The 25,102-nt window shown below is 45.0% G+C and overlaps 1 protein-coding gene and 1 long non-coding RNA gene across 2 annotated transcripts in view; one reads left to right on the forward strand and one right to left on the reverse strand.

The window, feature by feature from the left end:
• The window catches only part of CTNNBL1 (catenin beta like 1), a 161,402-nt gene that overhangs the window by 40,518 nt on the left and 95,782 nt on the right, over window positions 1-25,102 (reverse strand). Inside the window, exon 11 of the mRNA XM_049650816.1 lies at window positions 21,655-21,836. Within this exon, the coding sequence (XP_049506773.1) occupies window positions 21,655-21,836 (182 nt within the window). The remainder of the gene's footprint in view (window positions 1-21,654; window positions 21,837-25,102) is intronic.
• Window positions 1,179-13,993, forward strand: LOC125936627 (uncharacterized). Its single transcript, XR_007462083.1, has 4 exons — window positions 1,179-1,315; window positions 6,165-6,547; window positions 10,904-10,968; window positions 12,225-13,993. It is a non-coding gene; the product is annotated as an uncharacterized LOC125936627 (long non-coding RNA).

Genomic DNA, 25,102 nt, shown 5'->3' on the forward strand with positions numbered 1-25,102 from the left:
TATAAATGATGAGATTCCTAAAGGTTATTTTTCCAAAAAGTAGTTTTTAATATGTCTGTTGTTTGAAATTTTGAATGCATTTTCCATTGAAATAGGCCCACTGAAACCCATTTAACCTGAAATATAGCCAAAATTAATTCAGTATTCTCATTTTTCAGTTGCGATGAGATTCCACAAACATTGCCTAATCACCTACTGAGTGCAAAGCAATATGATAGGTGTTGCTTTTGGTTGATTTATTTTCTCTTTCCCATGGGATTTCCCCCCTCCTTTCAGAGTCTGAGCACCACTATGGATTTAAAAAAGTGTTTTAAGTGCTAGCTTAACTAATTTACAGCCTTGAGTTTGTGGGAAAATATGCCTTGCAGCAAGAAAGGGATATATATGTTCAAAAAATACTTCTTTCTGCTACACGACTATTCTCCAAGGGCTCAGAGTGAAAAGAACAGAATGAACTGGTAGCTAATATTCCCTCCCAGGGTTTGAGCTGAAGGCATGAAGCTCCCTAGGTCAAGTGTTCGTGGATCAGGGAAGGCCCATACCTCAGATGGGTTGAAGGAGAGGTCCACGAAGCTTTAAGTGTCTGCTGAGTGCATGCACAACCATCTCCAGTGGCAAATGACTCCGATCCTTAGTTTTCTATGGTTCCTACACAATGTGCTTGGTCAGTGAAACCAACCCCATCACTCTGGTGGCAGCAGTGTGGGTTGGGCAACGATGCGGGGGGCCACCATGGAGAATGAGCCGGCCACCACTGACTTCAGGAACTCTGAGAAGGCCTAGACAAACTTTGCCCGAGAGAGATGTTCTCTCTACACCAAGTGGCAGCATCCTGACTACTTAAGACTGCCAGTTACCTGCCCATTTCCTCCTCTTATTTCTTCCTAATGATTGGACCCATATATATTTGGTAAATATACCTGGCTTAAAAAAACAAAAACAAAAACACCCAAACTACAGCTTCCCTTATAGCTACGTATGACCACGTGGCTCATTTGGGGTCAAGACTTAAGATAAACTGCTATCTGGAACTTCCAGGAGGGGATATGTCCTCTTCAGCCCTGCCCCCTCCTGTTTTTGCTTTCCTGCTGTTTGGAATCCAGACCATAGTAACTGGAACTCCGGTAACCACGGAGACCATGAGGCAATCTTGAAAATAGAAGCCAGGCACACTGATATGTGCTTGGGGGCACATTCACAAGCAAACAAATACCCCTGGTCCTGTGATGACGATGGCAGAACAGAACGACAGAAGGGACCTGGGTTTCTGATGACATCTTGAAGCTGCCAATCCAGACTTCTGGTCTTGTTTTATGTGAGTTCTGTGTGTTCTATTTTATTTAAACCATATTATTTCCAGTCTCTGTTACTAGCAATCAGCTGCATTTCCTAACCGATAACACTAATCCAGTAAGTTCTTCTCTAGGAAGTCCAAAGATACATTGCGTCCCAGAGTTCAGGTATTCACTCCAAGAAAGCGGACTGTTCAGCCTCACCTGCTTTCAGAACCAGCCACACATCCCAGTGGGGAAAGTCCTAGAACCAGGAGGAACTGCTAGTAAAAAGTATAGTCGTTTCGTTTCACCTCACTATCTCGAAGGGTCTAAACGCTTTTCCGTTATATTCTGCAGAACCTGGCTGGAAGGAGTAATTTAGCTGGTTTTTTTTGTTCTATTTTTTGTTTTTTAATTATCAGCCCTCATCCTTGTAACGACAGAAATAAATGCCTGGTGTTTCAGAACCTCTGTTTTCTCTCTGTATTGCCACCAATACTTAGGTTAGTAACACCCACTCGTGGCAGTACTCTGAAGAACTGCTATGAGATGGCCCAGATGCAGGGTTTCTGACTCACCAGACTGATACCTCTAGTGACCCCCTTTGATGAAGACAGCTGAATGTCAGGCGTGGCTGGTTACGGCTTACTTTTCTGCAGCGTATCACTTTTAGGAGTATTGCATCTAAATTAATTTAAACTGATTTTGTGGCCTACAAGCTCTCTTGGGGTTTGAAAAGGACATGACACAGTTACCATGGTCTCCCTACCCACATCCAACAAAACACATTAAAAAAAAAACAACTTAAGATCTTTAGATCCTAAAATAAAGATAATCCCGCTGAACATCTGTACTGATTTAATGTTTTTAAAGAGTCCTTCTCAACGGTTAGCTCACTATATTTTCAGATGGTGCTGAAAATCTAGGGGGGCACAGCCTGACCCACCACCACCCGGGCTCGGATACACCTGGGGCTGAGCATGGGTGCCAGAATCCCCCCCACATTCTCCCCTTTCCATGACCTCTCCACTATTCCAATTCCCACTTTCCAAGAATCCACCTGCCGAGACACAGCAGAGCTGATCATCACGGCCCCAAAGCAAGGGCGGTGTTTTTACACTCCTCTGAATGCCATCCTTGGATGACTGCTTTAGATTAGAAATTCAGTTTAGAAAAGAAAAGAAAAAGAAGAGCCTGTTTCCAGGACCTTCGGGGAATGATCTAAACCTACCTCTTCACTCCTTTCATGTTGCTCACCAGGCCTGCCTTTGCACTCTTCCAGCAGCCCCGGGCTCCTCCTCCCATTCTGCCCACCGTTAGCAGCCGGGTCCTCCTTCACGCTCCTGCAGCCCCCGCCAACCGCTGAGCTCCACACACTCTTCCTCCCGACTTCAGGGCTTCAGCTGATTTCCACAGAAACCAGGAAACCCTGCTTGCAGACCCAAAACGGCCTTATGTTCATCTTCTTGAAGTCTGACTTCTTAACCCCTCTCCCATCAGCCAAGAACACAGCACAGCGAAAGGACAGAACTCAGTGCTGCTTAACACAGTTCTTCCGTTTCCAGTTTGAGGCTAAGGAACTTAACTGTTCTACAATCTTGCACGCACAAAACCACTGCAAAAACATGCAGGGACCTCTGTGAAAACGCTTGCTGATCATATTCTAACAGGGATTAGACTTATCATAGGGAGGAGATAAAGGAAGCTGGTTAGTCCTAAAAAACACTGCATTTGTGAACAACGACTCCATGCTCTGTTTTACTAACAGGAAATAATCAACAACTGGCAAATATATGAAGTACTCTGCCATCGTCACTTTCTCACATGCTAACCTTCCTATACACCCGGTGCGGCCATTTCATAGTTGTACAAAGAAAGAATGAGGGGCCTGAGATCTATGTGCCTTTCCCAGTGGGCCTTTCTCAAGAGGAAAGAAGTACTTATTAGTGTTATGTACCCGGTTACTGTGCTCGCTGCTTTACATACTCTTTCTCACTTAACACTCATGACCACCCTTAGAGTGAATTATTCTCCCCATTTTACAGATGAGAAAAAAATAAGGCCCGGAGGGGTTATGTGCCTTACCCAAGTTCTCAGAGCTAGCGAGAGCCAGAGACCGATCTGGCCCCCAAGGCCAGCTTTCTTTCCATTGCCCCAAATCTGCCTTTGTAGTGGTGAACTAAATTTACCAGCACCCAAATTTCCAGAGTACTTCTTAGCAAACGCAGTTGTGAGAAATAAGCAGAGAGCCCATTTTGAACAAAGCTACAAACGGAAACACCAATGTCCCTTTGCTTTACTTAATAAGACAGATGGCTCCTGGCAAAAACTGACTTCAAAGTAATTTCTGTGAAACAAATCCTACTTGTTTACCACTGTGGATCCCAAGACACATTCCCAAGGAAAGAATTCCCTAGCCTGCTTCATCATGAATGCGTGGTGAAGGCAAATGATGAGCAGCCTCGGTGGATACTGGTCATGGCCACAAATCAGCAGCAGTGCGTCCCCGCTGGTCGTGGTATTCCAGAACTCCCCCCGGCCTTACCACGTGATCTTCCCTACTCAGTGAGACACCCCCCGCAGGACCACAGGAGTTCTCCCTGCTCCTGGGGAGCCTCTGGCATCACCCTGGTAGCCCTGAGTAACTACGTGTGGTAGAGTGGGACACCCACTGGCACAGAGACAGGAAAATATTTTATTCTCCAGCGCGATACTCATAAGCACAGTAATAATCAGAGTGGCAAACTTCCCGTCTGGGACTCAGCTTCCCCAACTGTCTTTTGAATAGTCCCTTCAACGCTCACATCTACAAAATTCTTCTCTTCCTCTAGGCCAAAGGTTCTCCGTGGAGGGGTGGGGTGAGAGAAATCTCGACTGCACTGTCTGAGGCATTTTGCAAATTTTATGTGCGTGTGCTTGTGACAACTGAGGGGTCCTACTGGCACCTACTGGGTAGAGGCCAAGAATGGTGCCGAACATCCTACGATGCACAGGACAGCCTCCCACCACAAAGAGTTATCCAGTCCAGAGTGTCAATAGTGCCAAGGCTGAGAATCCCCTCAATCTAAGCTACTTCTGACATCTATTAGGATGAGGTTAACCTACCAACGGATCCCAATGCTATCATATATATTCTAGCGAGAAAAATGCCTAAATCCAAGGCTCTCATTCATATGAGTTACTAATTTTGTAAATTACAAATTCCCATATAAGGTGAAATTATATAATACCTAGTGTTACCTTAAAACATTCCTGGAAAGGGGTGCCTGGGGGGCTCAGTCGGTTAAGTGTATGACTCTTGATTTTGACCCAGATCATGATCTCTCAGTCGTGAGAGGGAGCCTTGCATTGGGCTTTGCACTGAGCAGCATGGAGCCTGCTTAGGATTCTCTCCCTCCCTCTCCCTCTGCCCCTCCCCTGCTTGTGCTCACATGTGCATACATGCTCGCTCTCTCAGGGAAGAAAAAAAAAAAAAAATTCCAGGGGACAAAAGAGGGGCAAGGAAACAAGGTTGGCAAATGTTAATCGCAGAAGTTGGGTGATGGGTATATAAAGTTCAATGTATAATTTTCTCTACCTTGTATTTTCGAAATCTTTCATAATATAATCTTTCTTTTTCTTTCTTCCTCTTTCTTTCTTTCTTTCTTTCTTTCTTTCTTTCTTTTTCTTTCTTCCTTTCCCTTCCTTCCTTCCTTCCTTCCTTCCTTCCTTCCTTCCTTCAAGTAAGCTCCACAAAGTAAGCTCCACAGTCAACATGGGGCTTGAACTCATGACTCTGAGATCAAGAGTCCCATGCTGACTGCTCAGTAGACTGAGTCTACTGACTGAGCCAGCCAGGCATCCCTGAAATCTTTTATAATAAAAAATATTTTGTTCTTCCGAATGAGTTTTTATTCAAAGGGATATAAAAGATAAAAGGGATTCCTCCCTGCCCCCTCAGCCCCTCAGCATAAGACACAGTCCCTGCCTTGGCAGAGCTCACAAATGAGTGGAAACAAGTCAGCCAATGACCGTCACACACAAGGAATGATACTGGGAGCATAAGAAAGGGATCAGTCTAAACACAAATGTGGAAAATCGGGGCAAGCTTCAAAGAAGAAGCAGGATTGGGAGAAATTCCAAAGAATAAGCTACCTGTCTCACAGAGAAGGGAGTACAGGAGTAGCTCAGTCAAAGAAAAAGCATCAAGTATCAACACATGGAGGACAAGACATGGAGCAGCTACCACAGTTCAGGCTGGAGATAAGTGACGTCATCCAATGAACTCCAAAGACACAGGGAGGTCTGCCTTAAAGATACCAAAAGTGGGATTAAGGGAGAAGAATCTACAAAAGGTCTAGAAAAGTGGAATAAATTTAGTAGATTTACAGATGACAGCCAAAGAAGATAGCGGTATGTGGACTATGGCCCCTTTCTTTCTCAGTTTTTGAAGGTTTTAGGCACATATAAATAAGAGCTATGATACTGTGACTAGGAGTGTCTGCTTGAGCTGCTTTAGAGGCTGTCCTGGTCCAGGTCCCCTGCCCTCTTGTCACCCCAACTAGTCTTGACAAATATAGCCAGCAGTCCGGCTCATTGTGCTTAGACTCTAACCCTAAGACCACAACACTGAATGCCTGCTTTTTCCAGAGCCCCACACCGCATTCTCTGGTGCCTCTGTATGTGCTGTTCCCCCCGCCTAAAAGCTCTTCCCTTTCTTGTCCACCTGGGACATTCCTACTCACTTTCAATCTTCCTAACCTCTTCAAGGAAGATTTCCAAGTAGACTGGAAGCCCAGTCCTTCCTTCAGTGCTTCCAACTTGCAACTTATACCTACCCCCCGCCCCCGGCCGCCTTTATAACCTCTATGGTATCATAATCATTACGTGCATGTGTTCTCCCCACCACAGGTGAGTACCTCCAGGGCAGGGAGCCTGCAGTGGTTCATGTGTCTAAGCATGTCTGGCACCATTAGGTATTCACCAATATTGCCGAAGAACTGAAGAGTGAATGAACTCCCAGGAGATGGCAGCTGAGGTTCCCTTTGGGCCGCCTTCCAGGCAAAGGTTTTCAGAGTTCCTAAAGGACAACTAGTTCCAGGTGAACACCTTCGGGTGAGCCTCCAAAGCCATCAGGCTATGCTCGGATGTGGACATCTCTCATCTCAAAGCTTAATCCTGAACTTATTACTTGTCAAATGCCTTCTGCAGCCTGGGACTTTAGACAGAGATAAGACATGCTGGGAATACATATTTCCAGATGTACTTCTTAAATAAAGCAGCCCCCGCCCCAGGTAAGTCAGAAGGAAAAGGGAAGAGTGTAGAGGGTGCTTTCAGGCAACAGGCTTGAGCAATGGAAACCTGAGCAAGGCAAAAAGGGCCCACAGCGAGCCCTGAGCTGACGCAGGCTCACTGAACCACAGGCCCCAACCAATGAATGGGCTACTTACAACTGGGCACAAATACCAAAAAAGGGGAAATTCCACACGTCCCCATCCTCACTTACCCTGTCCCATAACTATAGCCCCTCACTGCTGCCTCCTGGCAGACAGTCTCTCCTTTACTGTCCTGCCCACTGTTCCCTCGCAGTATATTCAGTAAACTTCTTTCTCTTTTACAGCCTGTCCCGCCGGCCCCCACCCAATTAAGCCCCACAAAGATGGCTAACGTTTGTTAAGCACCTACTTACTACATGCCACAGAGAGGCAGATAATACCCCATTTTATGGATCCCTGCTACTCAAAGTGTAGTCAGAGGACCACCGGTAGCAGCATCCCCTGGGAGCTGGTAAGAAATACACAATTTCAGCCCTCACCCCAGACCAACTGAAAGCAGAATCCGCATTTTAAAAGATCCCCAGGTGATTCGTCTGCAGTATAAATCCTGAGGAGCACTGTTAAAGATGAGGAATGTGGGATCAAAAAAGGTAGTTAATGTGCCAAGGCAATGTGTGATATTGTGATTTATAATAAGATACATATATTTGGTCTTTGCCCCCCTTTCTGTCACAGAACTCCTAAACTCTTGGAATTTTCCAAGTGAAGCGACAGCCATAAAGGTATCTTTTGTTAATTAGGTAACTTCCAGTGTGCCAAAGGATGAAGGCTGGTTGCCAGGAAAACCAACACGTGATTAGCCGGTTGTAATTTTCAGTCCCACCCCCAGATCTCCTGGGAGGGAAGAGGGGCCACTGGTTGAATCAGTCTCTAAGGGCCAATGATTGAATCTGGCATGCCTGTACCATGAAGCCTCCCTAAACGCCCGAAAGGACAGGGTTTGGAGAACTTCTGGGCTGGTGAACTCATGGAGGTGCTGGGAGAGTGGCGCCTGGAGAGGGCGCTGCGACCCTTCCCCTCCTCCGCCTCCTGCAGCTTTTCCATCTGGCAGTTCCTGACTCATCCTTTGATAATTAACTGGTAACCTAGTAAGTACAATGTTCCTCTGAGTTTTGTGAACTGTTTTAACAAATTAACCGAACCTAAGGAGGGGGTCTTGGGAACCTGTGATTTTATAGCCACTTGGTCACAAGTACAGGTAATAACGTAGGCTTGCAAATGGCATCTGAAGAGGGGGGTCGTCTTGTAGGACTGAGCCCCCAACCTGTGGAATCTGAAGCTATCTGTGGGCAGAGAGTGTCGAAATTGAGCTGAATTCTTGGGGGTCTCCAAGAATTGCTTGTTGCCCTGGGGAACCCCCCCTCCACCACACTGGAAACTGCATCTCAAACACCAAATTTAGTTACACAACTAGTGTAAGCTGGGACTTGAACTCAAGTCTGCATGTTCTTTCTATAAGGCTGTGCTTTTCCTACTATTCTGTTATTAAGAACCATGCCAAGTTTACAGTTTAAAAAAACACATCTAGGGGCGCCCCGGGGGGGCTCAGTCAGTTAAGCCTCGGACTCCTGATTTCAGCTTCAGGTCATGATTTCACAGTCATGAGCTACAGCCCTGTATTGGGCTCTGTGCTGACCGCACTGAGCCTGCTTCGGATTCTCTCCCTCTGTCCCTCCCCCACTTGCACTCAGTATGCACTCTCTTAAAATAAATGAACTTAAAATATGTAACTTAATATAGAGAAAAAACTGTATTATAACGAGGTTCATTATTTCAAAAATTTAGGTTAAAGTCATAAAAAAACCTCACATCCCACATTACCAAATACACCTGCCCCTAAAACAAAACAAAAAAAAAAAAAAAGAGAGAGAGAAGAAATTCACATCCCATGTACCAAATACAAAAAAACTTGGTAACAGACCTTTCTGCCCTGCCCTGCCCTGCCCATATTATAACTTTTCCTATTTTATTTTTAGAAATAACTAAAGTTACTGGATTGTTGCTTTGGTGGTTAGAAGTCATTTAGCTTGCTGGTTTTCAGATGTCTCTTTGGGCAGCTGAGGTGCAGAATCAAGAACATGGGCTCTGGGTTCCAGCAGACTCTGATTTTAAACCATGTGCCTGATTTGAAAAAGTACTTTACTTCTTTGGGGCTGTTTCCTCAGTAATAGAACAGGCTAATGGTACCCAACACGGGGCTGATGGGAGGAGTACTGACATCACACATACACGGGAACACAGCAGATACTCCGTAAGTATGACCCCGCTGCGGCCATCTTCGGCAGCGGTAACCTCACACTAGCTGACACGTCTCAGGAGAATCAGCCTGTTACAAAGGCTAGCAAACATTGTTATTCCACAAGTTTGCCAGCCAGAAGGCGTACTTAACAGAGACATGATTTATTAGTAATCAATACATTTAAGAAAGTTGTAGGCATATTTTTTAGCGATTATCAAAACGATACGCTTAATTTATTTTATGGTAACCCTGCAGCAAATAGGGAACAAATCAACAATCCTTTTCTTCTATTTTGGAACCAGGGACAAGGGAGAAAAGTGTTAAAAGGAAAAAATGGAAGGCGTGTAGGAGACCAGGGAAAGACCATGTAATACCCACCATCACACACTATTCACAGCTTAATTTTATGGTATACAAAGCACTTCCCCCATACGTTATCTTATCCAGTTCTCTCACACTGAAATGTTATTGCTTCCTTCTCAAAGCTGGCGAAACTGAGGTGCAGAGGGGGGCAAATGACTTAACCCAAGTCACAGGGCCTGAGCCTGCGTTACAGAAGAAACACAAATCCAAATCTCCCGAACCCAGCCCAGGGCCCCTTTCTAATAGGCTACTTAAGGGATTTAAAGTTACTATGCTCACAGAGGCACTTGGCTGTAGAAAATCGCCCCCATGATGCTTCACGGCAAGACTCACCAGCCCCATCCCCAGCAGTGATCTTCCCCGCCAACACTCCTATCTTTTTATAGACCCACACCTAAAAGAGAAAAGAGCTGTTACTCCAGGACCTGATACCTGAGAATAATTTCTGTTTGGGGATCCTTTGTTTGGCTACCAGAAAAGAATGTTCGACATCTTTCCAACCTCCTTCTTATGCTAATTACAGCTCATCAGCATCTGGACACCCACAAGCAAAATCAATCTGACTATAAAAGCCAAAGACATTTTCTTACCATAAAAAAACAAAACAAAACAAACAACAACAACAACAAAAACCAAGTAAGAATCCAACATGATTAAATACACAGAGCATTTCCCCAGCAACCTGCAAGCTGCTGCATATCAAAATCACAACCAATAACACAGGAGTCCGGAAGGTGGACACTAACAAACATCTCACACGTGTAATTGTATTCTTTAGGAGCAGTGAAATGTATACAAGTTTATTTTCAGTTTATCCCCTTCTACATTATACCTACTGCTGGGTGCCAACATGTCTAACACATTCAAATAGTCACACATTAAAAACAAAATACCATTTGAAAGGCCTCTTGACCTCCCCTTACACTGTAACCAAGTGAACTCAGATGCCGTTAGCCTTCAGTCTGCACCTCATTTCCTCACCAACCTGAAGTCCCAGCAGTTCACGATCCTTGGAAGAGCCACACTCACCACAAAGCACAGCTTACCTTTCCAAACGATCACCTCTACAACCTGATCACGTAACCTGAAATCTAGCCTGCCTTCTACAAATACAGTCTAGCTTCCTAACTATATTAAAAGACTCACCCTGACAAATATGCCCAAATATGCCAAGACCGAGTAAAAACAGGTTACAAAATAGCATATACACCATGATTCCATTTATGCAAACTTATATACACATACACACCGCCCTTCCCCTAACACAGATGTTTGAATGGATGGTGTCCATGATGTTTCCAGTAATTAACTCTGGGTGGTGAGACTTGGGGTGATTTTTACTTTCCCTCCACCCTTTCCACAATGCATGAATTTTCTACGTCAGGTTATTTTATTCATACTCCAAAACAACAACAAAGCCATTTTTAACAAGCCTCCCCCTGAGACCTACCACGTCAAGAATCTTCTCTTGGCACAGAGAGAAAGCAAAGAGGATGCTTATCTACGCTTGTACTCCGAACATCCCGGCCAGGGGTTCTCAGCACTAGCTGAGCAACAGGCTCTGGGGCTTTTTAAAAAATACAGCTGCTCCAAGTCCCAGTCCTCAAAAATTTTGCAAGTGGGGCCCAGGCATGTGTATTTTGTTAAAGCTCTTTGAGTGATACTGATCAGAGGGGGTCAAAAACTACAGATTTATGTCTCATTCTCAAAAGGGGCCCAACAGGGGGAGCAAATAGACTGGAGCTGAGTCAAGTGTCTAAAGGCAGGCAACTTCAAGGTAAGCAGTCGGGAATGTTGAGGAACAGAAACTGAAGGCTTAAGCCGTGCTGAGCTTCAGGTCTGAGAGGCCATGAGGAGAGAGGAGGCTATCGGTACGGAGATAACACTCAAAGTCAGAAGCCAGGAAGAGGGGAGTAAAGTGTGGCAGGGCAAAACGTTGGGGACCGAGAGACGGAGGTTATTTATGCAGTACCGGGGGCAGGACTACTGAGGACTTACAGAAACGGAACAGGAAAAGACAGCAAGCAGTTTAAGTGAGGCCTGCTACTACAGGTGAGCAGCCCTGAGTCATGTTTGAAATAAGGAGCAGAGCACTGCTTACTCATGATTCAATTTTCGGAAGCCACAGAAAAATCCTAGTAAAGGCCATGTACTAGCTGTGAGATTCTTCAAGACAACAACTTCTGTAAGCCTCAGTGTTCCCACCTGTAAAATGTGGCTAATAACACACGTTTCATAGGGTTATTGTGGGCACAAGGTAAAATGAGATAATGAATGTAAAAACCTTCCAGAGTACTCAAAACAAGACTTGCCCCCAAATGATAACATTAAGAAGCACATCCAATAAAGATGGTATGTTGAATTTTAATAAACCAGGGCCCACAGTTGCTGCCTGGACCCTAAGTTACTTCCTCATTTTGGGACCACCTAAAAATGCCGGAGAAATAGCCTAAAAAGGTTCGGCTCTGTCCCCACTGTTGCTTCTACATTCCTGGTATTTGTCTTACTTCTATAAAGGAGATGCACTGCATACGCAACTATTTCTATAAAATTTAATCAAGATTATAAATGAAAACTAACAGAGTTATATTGACAAAATAATAAATGTACTGGTGGAAAATTCTATATCCAAAATAAGAATTCAGCTAATACTGCCAACTAAAAAACCAAGTGTCTACCTGGCAAAATGCAAACCACAAAAGAAAACCAGGAGTGATTAAATGCTTCTCCTTCATCCTCTCCACTCAGGCCCTCAATAGCAAAACTGAATTTGTGCCAAATTAGCTGAGATAGTCAGAATAACTCAAATTACTACCGTATCTATGAGCTGTAAAACTTTGGGAGAGTCTGTTTCTTAGTATAACAGAATAAAATGAGAACAACAATACCTACCAACATCAATGAATGCTCATTACCGCGTGCCAGCTACTGTCCTGAGCCTTGCACAGAGATTAGCTAAGTCAGGCCTCACAACAGCTCTAAAGGACGCTTCACGGTCTGGCTTCTGCTTAACCACCTAATCTCCGGTTCTAGGTGCTTCTCACCGAGGGCTGGTGCCAGACTGCTCTTGGAGGGTACTCCTGGGAAGGCTGATAAAAATACAGCTCTGCCGACATTATGCAGACCGGTGGAACCCGAAAGTCTGAGAAGGTGCCCCCAGGAGATTACATCTTAAACAAGGTTCCAGATGATTCTTCTCGGCAGCTAGGTTTAAGGCTCTCTGCAATCTGTCCCTTCCAACTTTTATTTTATACACGCTACTTTTCTCACTTGACATTCCTTCACCTGGCTAGCTCCTACCCAAGGTTGGCTCAAGAGCCACGTATCTGAGGCGGAGCGGTTTCTAATCTCCACTCGCTCCCTCACCACCCAGGACAGATGGGAAGCCCCTGCTCCCTGCTCCCACGGTGCTTCACGCTTGCCTCACCTTTTACCCTGTCATATAAATAAAGGTTTCTAGGTCTCCCCCCTGGCTGAGCTGGGAGCTTGTTCACTCTCCCTCCACAGCACCAAGTCTGGCACAAAGCAAGGGCTAGTGGTTTGTTAACAAAAGAATGAACGGAGCCTCACTGACCTACCTTTAGGGCTCTTATCCATAGAAACAGACCCTCTACATGTGAGCCAAACTGAAATAGAAGGGTCCGGTACCTCATTCGAGAGGTGGTGTATTTTACCAGGGCTAGCATAATCAGGATTCTAACTGAGGGTCCAGGTTAATAGGCCATTGTGATAAACAGTGGCTGCCCTACCTCTTTGGTAGCTCTTTTTATGACCCAGCCTGTCCACACATGTAGTCCCTATCCACAACTGGGCTTCACCCACAAAAGCTAATTAATTGGCATCCTACACGTAAACATGAAAACTGCAAGAGGCAGAGATGACTGTTTTTGAAAGGAGACTATGCAGTAGCTATATTATCATTGATGAAACTGTCACATGCCAGGCTAGGTAGGATGCTCATGGTCATCATTCTTCACACCATTCTCTGAGAAAGGTTTTATCAGGCTTGTTGATTGAAGAGGAACTCAAAATCCAAAGAGGATAACTTGCTCCGGGCTACCTGCTAGTTTGGGGGTGGAGCTGGGATTTGAAGCCAGGTCTTTTTGCCTCCAAAGACAATCCTCCCTCCCCTGCTCTGTGTTGCCTCTGGATGTCAACCAGAAGACCACTGGAGCCACCTTGGTGTGGGCTGGGAAGGAGCTTTGGAAGAAGACTTGGGCTCAAATTCTGCTTTTGGCATTTACTGACTAAAGGTATTTGATAATTAAGCTCTAAGACTCATCTCTAAAAAGAAGATTAAAACGCCTAATTCATAAAGTATGTACACGTGTAAAGCCCTGAGTCTATCAGTAGATGCCCAATAAATGTGAGCTGGCCACGAGCCTATATTCCCTCTTCCTCCCCACAAAAGAGCAGTTTCTGGATGGCAAATAAATCTTGTTTCACGGTCTTCCTCGCCGGCAAACAAGTATGTTGTGCTCTAGTTGGGAAAGGCCTGTGGGTAAATCCTTAGTATGACTGGAACCAGTTAGCAAACCAGATGTGCAACACACAAAATCATCCCCTCGAGCCTGATGAGAAGAACCCAAACACATTGCTTATTTCAGCATCCCCACATTTTGTCATCTGAGGTCAGGAATGAGACAAGCAGCTGGAGGGAGAGAAAAGGAATTGATCCAGAAACTGTTCAATTATGAGGTTTTCAAATAGCAACAAAAACAACAGCAAGACATTTCCATCCTTGTTTAACATAAAGTGCCTGTTAGTACATGACTTAATGCTATTCTTAAAATTAAATACCGTTTGCTCTTCACTTGCTCATTGTTCTGACCACTATAAGCAACCCTTTGTAATTTTCAAGCTTGGGGAACACAAAAAGGCGGGGGGGATCTTTGACTTCTCTGTTTACAGACGATATGGAGACGTGGGGACATGGGGCTCCTGGTTTGTCCTCTCTGGGGAAGGTTTTTGTCTTACATTCCACATAGGATTGACATGCTTACAGTCTACCTCTACGAATGGCAGATTCGGGGAGGGACAACATTTCTTTAGGAAGATACTTTAAGAAAAGGGACACAAGCAGGAAACCCATCTTCACCCCAGCCACTAATATTAAGGAAGCAGACACTGCTGAGCACTTGATCTGTATTATTTCATTTAATCCTCTCACAGCACCCTTATGAGATAGATTCCAGTATCATCCCAATTTCACAATTGAGGAAATACAGGCTCAGAGAGGTTAAGCAGCTTTCCTGAAGTCGCACAGCTAGTAAATGACAAGACTGAGATACCAACATAAGTCCGGTCTTAATCCAAAGCCCATATTCTTAATCACTCACATCACAATAACTAGCTATATATGCCTCAGTGCCCACTGTCCCCTCTGCCACTCCCCTTACTGGTGTAAGAAAGAAATACTATGTATCTTTCAAGGAACACTCAAATGCCATCGCTTCTCTCTCTTTTTTTAAAATTTAAATTTTAGCTAACATATAGTGCAATATTGGTTTTGGGAGTAGAATTCAGTGATTACCATCTCTTCTGCATTCCCAGAATCCCTAGAATGCGTCTTCCTCTAGGCTTCTACAACCTCGAGTGTAACAAGTATTAGTACAGTATGATGTCTGGGGCCCTTATTAAAATAATAATCTAGAAGAAGCTAACATTTCTCAAGCACCCGCACTATGGCAGACCTGCATAAGCCAGCCCATCTCACAGTGGTAGTTCTCACACTAACCCAAGGAGGTCGGCATTAACCCTATTCTCACAGATGAATAAGCAAATATGTTTTTATTTTTTTAAGTTTATTTATTTATTTATTTTGAGAGAGAGAGAGAGAAAGAATGAAAATGGGGGGGGGGGGTGCAGACAGAGAGGGGAAGAGAGGATCCCAAGCAGGCTCCATGCTGTCAACACAGAGTCCAACATGAGGCTCGAACTCATGAACCATGAGATCATGACCTGAGTCAAAATCAAGAGTCATATGCTTAACCTACTGAGACACAAAGGTGCCCTGCAAATATGTTTTAAACACTACTATGGGACAGAGGCTGAGTGGCCTTGGGGGAGAACCATAAATTGGTTAACATGGGAAGAATCCTTTGAGTTCTGCAATGCTCTGAACTATTGGTATATGCCTCAATCCTGTTGACGGCTAATGCTACACTGGTGTTAAATAAATTCATTTATTCATTCAACCAATATATACTAAGCACCTCCCATGAGCGAGCCCCGTGACAGGCACTAAAAATGACTAGACATGATCTCACGGCGTCATTTTGCCATTTGCTCCTAATTGCTTGTACCATTCGAAAGGACAAGTTAGAGTCCCCACCATCACAATGACCTGTCCTGGGCAAAGCACCAAGATTAGAACCAAGGGCTTCTGATCTAGTTTCTCATTTCACCAGCAAAGCAACCCAGAGAAGAGCAAGCTAGCCTAGATCCAGAAGAGCAAATACCGATGCATGACTTCGTGAAATGAGTATGAGATTTGTGATCAGAAGCTGAGGTCTGTCTTAGTTTAGACACTTACCCATTATAAGACTTGAAGTCATGATTTCCTTGAGTCTTATAGTTTCCTCATTTTCAGAATGAGAAATAACACCAACCTTCGTGGGGCAGCTGTTAAGACTCAAACGTGTTCAGATGTGTAGACACTCCTACAGATGCTGGATATAGGTAATAATAAACTGGAAGGCTGAAATCCCAGTGCCTCTGTTGTAGACTATGCCCTCATCTCCCTTCCACCAGAAGTGCCTTCCTCGCTAAGCATTCCTGTTCTCCTGTTCCCTTTAATAATGAAGTAATTCTTGTTTGGTATGTTTTTGTACTTGCTGAGATGATTTTTTGGTAAATACATGTGCAATTGCTTTGCTCCCCAGGATTATTGCCCCCTTCTGTAAACTGTAAATTTACAGTTGAGGACCGAGGGTGTCTTTCTCACTTGGGTGGTGGCACGCAAGATAGACTTTGAGAGGACAGGAGGGCTGAAAGTCTAAGGCAGAGAGACTTATTGAGGCTGCAGTGATAGCTAGCAGAGGTGATGAGGGCAGAATCAGCGGCACTAGAACTGAATAAGGCAGAGTTTATAGGACTTATGATCAATTACATGTGGGGACTATGAGAGTTAAGTATGGCGCATGGATCTCTGCCTTGGGTGGCAGGGTGGAAGGTGGTGCCGTGACCATTACTGGGACAAGAAAAGGAGAAGAGCCTTGGGCAATGGAAGGACTGAGTATGGGTTTGAATGAGCTGAGATGGCCTGTCTGATGGAGTTGTCTGCTGGTTAATTAGCTGGGCTGACTAGAGCTTGGGAGAGACGTTGAAGATTTGGGGATCGACGGCAAAAAGATGTAGGTTAAAGCCGTAGAAAGTAGTTGAAATCAAGGAGAGTATGTACAGCAAAACACAGACACACACACAGACACACACACACACACACACACACACACACACACACCGGGGGAAGACACCACCGATCCACGCAAAAATGAACACCTGAGGGACAGGGACAAGCCACGGAAAAGGATGAGATGAACACCAGGGAAGAGCAGCCTCCCTCAGGATTCTGCTCCTGTCTTTGCTAAATTTTGAACACAGCAGGAGCCCCGATACAAAGCGGCCTCGGACGATGCCATGTCATTGCCATGGCCTACCATGGAGGCATTAAAAATGTGTCTTTTTCACTGACGCTGGCCAAACTCCATTCTCCTCTGACCAGAGGAAAAGTTTCGCCATTCCCCTCTTCCAGCGCCGGCAGGCGGCAGGAGCCCTGGTCCGCCTTTCCTCGCTAGTTGGGAGTCCGAGAAGCACCAGGCCACCACACGCTTCCTGATGTGTGGGGTCCACCAGCGTCACTTACAATTCTTTGCCGATGACAGAAAAGTATTCTTTAAAGCACTGACCTGTTAGCAAGCGCTGTCACTTTTGACGAGGTAGAACGTGTGCCTCTGCCCAGCACGCACACCACACACCTACACACTGCTTCGCGGCTCACCCCCTTAGAGCTCCTAACAGCCTCCAGGGGAAGCATGTTAAAACAGCGCAATTAACTAGAACTGCTACAAACTCAATAGCTCACCTACCTAATGAAGCAATACAAGGGAAATTGGACCTATTTTAATAAGAATTTTAAAAGAGACAAGAAGTAAAGGTCAAATGCCATTTCTGGATCCCAGCTCTTTTCTTCTTCCCTCCCACTCTGAAGCAGTTAATATCAAGGAGACTACGCATGCCTTACTAATCCTTATAAAACCAAGGGGGCAGCCAATCATGCTATTATACCCAAGGGCAAATTTTTTCTTTCCAACCCAACCCCCCCCCCCCAAGCTAAGTGCCTCCCCTGATCTATTTCTGAAGGTTTTATTATGCAAACCTGAAAGGATTTCAATTACAATAATTCTTGTCCTTCTCCAGCCCAACTCACAGAAGCGGAACTAAATTACCAGCAATTCTAGGGCTTAAGGGTGGTTTTGCTTCTTACCTCCTCTCTAGAGTCACCTTAATCTAGAGATTCTCCTCTCTCAGCCCCTTCCGTCGGCTTGGGGAACACAGCTGGTTTTATGCCACCCACTATGGAGCACATCTTGATGCCGGACAGGCTCATCACGAGTCCCCTTGCCCAGTAAAATCCACTCCTCCTCACTCTCCGTACCTGCCCCAGCCAGGTGTCAGCAGCCTGGCTTCCCACTGACCTCTTAGGAGGATGGGTGCGTGGACCAAGGCAGAACCGGAGACAGGTTTGGTAGAGGTGAGAACTTAAACTTCTTAATAACAAGCCTACGCTATCCTGGGGTCTACGCTAAGTCTATGTGTGTCACCTCACCTGACCCTCACAACCACCCCATGTGGTAGGTCTAGTATTTCACAGACGGGGCAACGAAGGCTCAGAGAGTTTAGGAAGGTCACGTGGGGGATAGGCAGTGGCTCCATCTGTACCACGCCAGGCTCTGCTGCTGCCCTAAGAGTCTGGGGAGGTGTTGAGAGGTGCCGAGTGAGGAGACTGGACCAGGATGAGTTACAGCAGTTAACGCTCGTATGTGACAAGTCCCTGGGGTTTGACCATAAAGGGAAGAGTGCAGGGCAGCCCTCCAGCGGATTCCCAGCCTGTAGTGCTTAATTAGAGGAGTTGCCGGATTACCAAAAGAAGCTTGTCATAGGGTGGCCTCACTTATATAAGGACGTTCTATCCATAACATGTGTTAATGTTAAAAATAAAACTGTCAGTTATTTTACCAGAAAAAATGGGTTTACCTGGGAATAGAGAATTGCAATTCAAGTCATTCAAGCTATGGCAAAACTATAGGCGAGTCCAGAGAACAAAGGAGAGGAACGCTCTTTTATGGGGGTAGAGGGGGTTCTGAGGGGCTGTTATAAACCAAAAGTCCACCAGAATAAAACGGGACTTTGAAGTGTAGTGGCTTTGCATTGACTGGGCTGTTGCTGGGCAAGGAGAAAATCTTTCTTCCTCCCGCTGGGGTAGTAACAACGTACAGGCTTCTTCCTGTGCGGAGTGCAAGATAGGTCTCTTCCTGTTGGGGTCTCAGCTGAGGAGGACTGATGGGGGTGTGAGAGCTCCCCCTTCTGGCCTCCTCACTCCATTTTAAAGGAGGTTTCCTTTATTTGACTTCAGACGTGGCTCTTAAGGGCATGCATGGCTCTAAAGGGGGGCTTCTGCCATAATTTCAAAACCAATGAAACAAAGCAAAACTGTGGCTAGCAACCCGTTTGTTTTTACTTCCAAACAAGGTGGGTGAAAGACCATTCACCAGGTGTATGACTGACCATCAACCTGCTGAAGTTAACTGTGCTGACTTCCACCTTGCCGGGCTCTAAGCAGAGCCCCAAACTCCATGTTTGTTCTTAGGGATCAATCCTTTAGACAAGTGGTTGTTCATTCATGCGGGCAGTAAACATCTACTGTGCATCCACCACACGCTGAGCACCGGGCTGAGCCCTGGCACCCAGAGCTGACAAGGCCAATGGTTCCATAATCTTAGGGCTATGAAGGCAAAGTCCTAGGACCAAGACTCCATGCAGTAGGAGGCTCGGTTCCAGTCTTGGGGCTCATCAAATGCTTCTCCGAGAAAAGGTGACATCAAAACTAAGGACCTGAAAGATGACTAAAAGGTATCCAGGCAGGCAGGCCAGAGAAAACAGTTGCGGAGGGAAGAGGACAGTAGAAGCCTGGGGGCAAGATTGAGCTGGGCCTGTCGCAAATACTCCTGGCGGTCTGAGGCTGCTGTGCTCTAGCTGGCCACACAGACCTGGTCCACTTGCATCGGGAGGGCCGGCACAGGGACAACAGCCCGGAGGACAGGACAGGACAGGACAGGACAGGACAAAGAAACCTTGCACGATGTGCCCCTGTCCTGCTCTGCCTCTGTTCTCACACTCTCATCAAGGCTCGAGGGCCAGTGTGCCAAGCGCAGCGGCAGCTGGCAGGGGCGGGAGGGGGCGGGAGGGGGCCCAGGCCTGCATTTTCTCCCCGGGACTCACTTCTTCCCTCTGGGTGCTGGTGTATTCAGAAAGCAGAGTTCATCCTCACCAGCCATTACAGTCCAAACATGCCTTCCAGGGGCTGTCTTACCAAGCCATTGCCCTCGCTAATATAATGTTATCAAATTTCTGATGCGGGTACTCTAAAGCAAATGTACTGTCACCGGCACGCCACTGGGCACATTTTTCCGAAGGAAAACAGCTGCTCACTGAATCTGTCGCTTTTCCTCTCCTCAGTACCATGCACGCAGAGCAAGAGCCTGCTAAGGGCTCTTCTCCCACCCCTTCTTCACGCGTGCTCAAGATGCAGCATCAGGTGTCTCCACAGAAGCCAGCAGGTCAGCCACAGCACAGTTCCCGAGGAGCTTCCTGGATCACAGGACAAAGCCCTGACAACTAGAGCCTGTGCCTCAGAATCTTACACCACAGACAGAAGAGCTTCCAGCTCACTAGTCTGCTTTCCTCATTTTATAGACCAGAAGGGAAAATGCAGTCCAGAGAAGTTAAGTAAAAGGTCTGAAGTCACACAGCCAGTGAGCTGTAGAAGCACGGGCCGGTTCCTGTCTAAAAAACCAGATCTACTACGTGGGTTGTGAGGCCTAAACAAGAGAGCCCTCACACAGCAGTGCCAGAAACGTGGGAGGTGTTCAACGAATGGTGACTGACTGCAAAACTTTGTCTCTTAGATCTCCGGAACAACCCACTCCCCCTCTCCCAGGGCCTCATTCTGCCGACTTCCCATGGAGGAAAGAAAACAGACTGGCAGCGGGGTTAACGTGTTCACAGTTGGTGTTTGGCCAACAACTGACAGGAGGTGAGCCAAACTCCCTCCTGGTTCTCAGATCTCTAGTCCCGTTCCCTGCCCTGCCAGATCCACTCCCGCCAGACTTTCTGTTGTCTCTGGAGAGCTGATGTGATCAGAGAAGACACCGCTGTGGCTGGAAGTGACCACTGAAGGGACTCGTGTCACCTTCCCTTTAGCCACTCCGAGTTGGAAGGGACTGCGCAAAGTCCATTTGAGAAGGGACAGACAGGGACTCGCAAGCTTTCTAGCCGGGAGGGTGAGGAGTACAAAAGATCCCGTAGACGGTCACCACAAATCTACCAATCGCTGACAAAAAAATCCCCCAGACCACAGGACAAGTGTTAACTTCCGACAAGACAACTAAATTGGCCAATCAGCTCCGGTTTTGCTCCTCTCTCACCCACACCAGCTCCTCTGCCCCCTCCCAGCCCCCTCCCCACACTTTAAAACAACCATCCAACCATGTAAATTCCCCAGTGTAAGTGTCTGTTAGTCTCCAGCAGAACTGTCAATGCTCATAAATTCCTGGCCTTCCAGATTGCACTGCGGCTATTTACTGGGGGGAGGGATGCAGCAGCCACTAGACAATAGCAGGAAGAGATTGGCCGAGCAGTAACTACTCTGGTTACAGCATCGCAATTCATGGCAGCATTTTGCTGGGAGTGTGCATCATCAGGGAGGAGAAACATAAAAAGGGGAACCTGGGCTGTAAATACTTTATTTCGGCAATTCCTGATGTTGGCTGAATCATACTTTAATACAGAAATACATGAAAGCACCACTCTGGCGGTGACATGTGTTGCCACCTCATTACTCTTTTCAAAAGGGTCTTCCATCAGAGAGACACCTCGCTACAAATTATAGTGAAGAAAACAAAACCCTCACGCCCAGACTTATTAATAGGCCAGAAGGAAATGGAACCACGAGGATTTAAGGAAGCAGAGAACCCATGCAACAGAGGCCATGGGTGATCTGGGGTCCCTGGGTTGTGTTTCCATGCAGAGAAAATAGGACGAAAAGAAAAAGCTAGCGCTCTTCTGCCTAAGAGTCCGCTCCTCAACTGCACGTCTCAGTGTTTCGCAGTAGCTCTCATTTCCCCCATTCCTTAGGTGCATCCTAACGCACCTGAAGTAGGCTGACTTCTCCAGGGCACCCTACCTTCGTGCTCCTTCTCGGTGGTTCCCACTTTCTTGATCTTCCTGGGAGATTTCATAAAGAGGGGAAAGATGGTCCGTAAGCCAAGAATATCAACAAACTTATGACAATTGTCTGTACCCTCGGGTCCGATCATGGCATGGTCCAGCACTTTCAGGGCACTGCTCCGGGAGATCTTCTTTTCTCTGGGAACAAAAGAGGTTTCACATAAGGCATGGGGATGTTCTAGTCTCAGACAAAAAGGGGGTGGGGGGCGGATATACCGCAGTACCCATTATAAAGGGGGAAAAAAAGAAAGAAAAAAACAAAACAACTTGAATGTCCACCAATGAGAAAATTATTGCATAATGGTAGATCTACACAGAATATTACACACTTGTTAATAATTAGGAAAGTCTATAATAGAGTGAACGAGTTCTTATGGTCAGAATGATAAGCACAAAAGGTAATATTCAAAATTCTGTATGAGGCATTACCTCAATTATGTGAGAAATACGCATTAAAAAAGACTAGAAAGACGTAGATCAAAATGCTAACAGAGGTTATTTCAGGGTGGTGGGATTATGAATCACATTATTCCTTTTTCTTTCTTCTTAACAGCTTTATCAAAATGTACTTCACATACCATACAATTCACCTATTTAAAATGCACAATTCATTGAATTTTAGTATATTCACAGATACGTGCAACTATTGCTACAGTCAATTAAAGAACATTTTTATTATCCCGACAAGAAATCCCCTACTCTTTGGCTGTCACCCCCCTACTCTCCCCATCCCACCCTAGCAACCACTGACCTACATTCTGTCTCTATGGTTTTGCCTATTCTGGACATTTCAAGTAAATGGTATCGTACAATAGGTGGCCTTTTGTAACTGGCTTCTTTCCCTCAGCACAATGTTTTCAAGATTCATCCGTGCTCTAGCATGTGTCAGTATTTCATTCTTTTCTGTAGCTGAATAGTCCATTGTATGGATATGCCACAATTTGTCTATCTGTTCATCTACTGATGAACATTCGATGTGTTTATACCTTTTGGCTATTACGAATAGCGCTGCTAAAATAGTCATGTACAAGTTTTTGAGTGGACATATGTTTCATTACACTTGAGTGCATGTAAACCAAGCAGCAGAGTTGCTGGGGCATATGGTTAACTCTACGTTTAACCTTCTGAGGAACCATCAGACTTATTTCCACACTGGCTACACCATTTGACATTCCCACCAGCAGTGTGTAAATGTTCTGACTTCTCCACACCCTCACCAACACTTGTCAGCTGACTTGTTGGTGCCAGCCATCCTCATTGGGTGAGAGATGGTACCTCACTGTGGTTTTAATTTGCGTTTCCCTGATAACTAATGCTGTCAGCATCTTTTCATGTGCTTACTCGGAATTTGTGTACCTTCTTCAGAGAAATGTCTATTCAGATCCTTTGGCCATTTTAAAATTAACTTAATTACCTTCATTATTTAGTTGCAAGAGCTCTTTGTTCTGGAGATACAAGTCCCTTAACAGATACATGATTTGTAAATATTTTCTCCTATTCTAGGGGCTGCCTTTTCAACTTTCTTGATGGTATCCTCCGAAGGACACAGGTTTTCAATTTTGAGGATGTCCAACTTACCTGTTTTGTTGTTGTTGCCTGCACTTTTGGTGTCAGAGCTAATTCGATAGCATGAGGATTTATACCTATGTTTGCTTTTAAGGGTTTAATAGTTTAAGTTCTGATATTTAGTTCTTTGACTCTTTTTCTGTTAATTTTCGGATGGAGTGTGAAGTAATGACACAACTTCAGTTGCATGTGGACATCCAATGGTGCCAGCACCATTTGTTGAAGACTATTCTTTCCCCGTTCCAGGTTTTTGGCATTCTTATTGCAAATCAGCTGACCCCAGACACAGTTTTATTTTTGGATTCCGAATTACATTCTGTTAATTTACGTCAGTAACACACTGTCTTGATTACCACTGCTTTGTAGTAAGTTTTAAAACTGGGAATCCTACATTGTTCTTGTCTCAAGACTGGCTATTCTCGGTCCCTTGCAATCAACTCCATATGAATTTAAGGATCAGCTTATCAATTTCTACAATGATATCAGCTGGCATTTTGATAGGGATAGTGCTGAATCCATATAACTTTTGGGGGAGTACTGCAATCTTTCATTTCTTAGCTCTTCCTTAATTCCTTTCAACAATGTTTTGTGGTTTTCAGGGTATAAATTTTGCACGCACTTCTCTTGTTAAATTTATTCCTAGGTATCATACTCTTGATGCTATTGTAAATGGAAGTATCTTCACAGTTTCACTTTCGGATTGTTCATTGCGAGCGTACAACTGATTTTTGTAAATTAATCTTTATATCATCCTGCAACCTTGCTGAACTCACTTATTAGTCCTGATAATTTTTTGGTGGATTCTTTAGGATTGTCTACAGACAAGAGAACATCCTTTGTAAACAGAGAGAGTTTTACTTCCTCCTTTCCAATCTGGATGCCTTTTATTTCATTTCCTTGCCTAATTGCCCTGGCTAGAACCTCCAGTACAATGTTGAATGTAAATGGTGAAGTGGTGTCTTATTGCTGATCTTAGGGGGAAAGCAGCCAGTCTTTTAGCATTCACTGTGATGTTAGCTGCGGATTTTTTGTAGCTGCTCTATATCAAAGGTTGGAGAAATTCCCTTCTATTCCTAGTTTAGGTATTTTTATCATGAAAGATGTTGGGTTTTGTCAAATGCTCTTTGCATCTTATTATTCCCTTTCCTGTTTTTCGTGTTTCTTTAATTTAAAAAAAAAATGTATTTTTTTTAACGTTTATTCATTTTTGAGAGACAGAGAGAGACAGAGCATGAGCAGGGAAGGGGCAGAGAGAGAGGGAAACACAGCATCCAAAGCAGGCTCCAGGCTCTGAGCTGTCAGAACAGAGCCTGGTGTGGGGCTAGGACTCACGGACCACGAGATCACGACCTGAGCCGAAGTCGGACGCTCAACCGACTGAGCCACCCAGGCGCCCCATGGTTTTCGTGTTTCTTAATTAACATGCATTACTTTGAGAATTACAAAAGTCAAATTATTTTCAAGAAAAAAATACAAGTGATTTTCCCCCTCAAGTCCAAAGGTCATAAAATAATTATGCCACTGTCTACTGCTCTTGCAAACAGTTTTCTAAGGAGTATAATTTTCTATAAGCTTCCAGTGTTTTCTTTAACACTCTATGAGATAGAGAGGAACAAGTCAGTCATTTCGTATCTTGGTAATCAACCAAGTAAATCAACCAATCCAATATTCAATATTTACTGAGCACTTACTCAGTACTGTGGAAGACACAAGAGAAAAACAAAAATTAAGACATGGCTTCTGCTTTCAGAAACATGTAAATTTAGGGAGACTAAATTAATGTGAAATAATCAGGCAAAAGTATAAGTTGGCAAATAACTTTTTCCCCATTCGGTCTA

The sequence above is a fragment of the Panthera uncia genome (genome assembly GCF_023721935.1).
Source record: "Panthera uncia isolate 11264 chromosome A3 unlocalized genomic scaffold, Puncia_PCG_1.0 HiC_scaffold_11, whole genome shotgun sequence".
Lineage (NCBI taxonomy): Eukaryota > Metazoa > Chordata > Mammalia > Carnivora > Felidae > Panthera > Panthera uncia.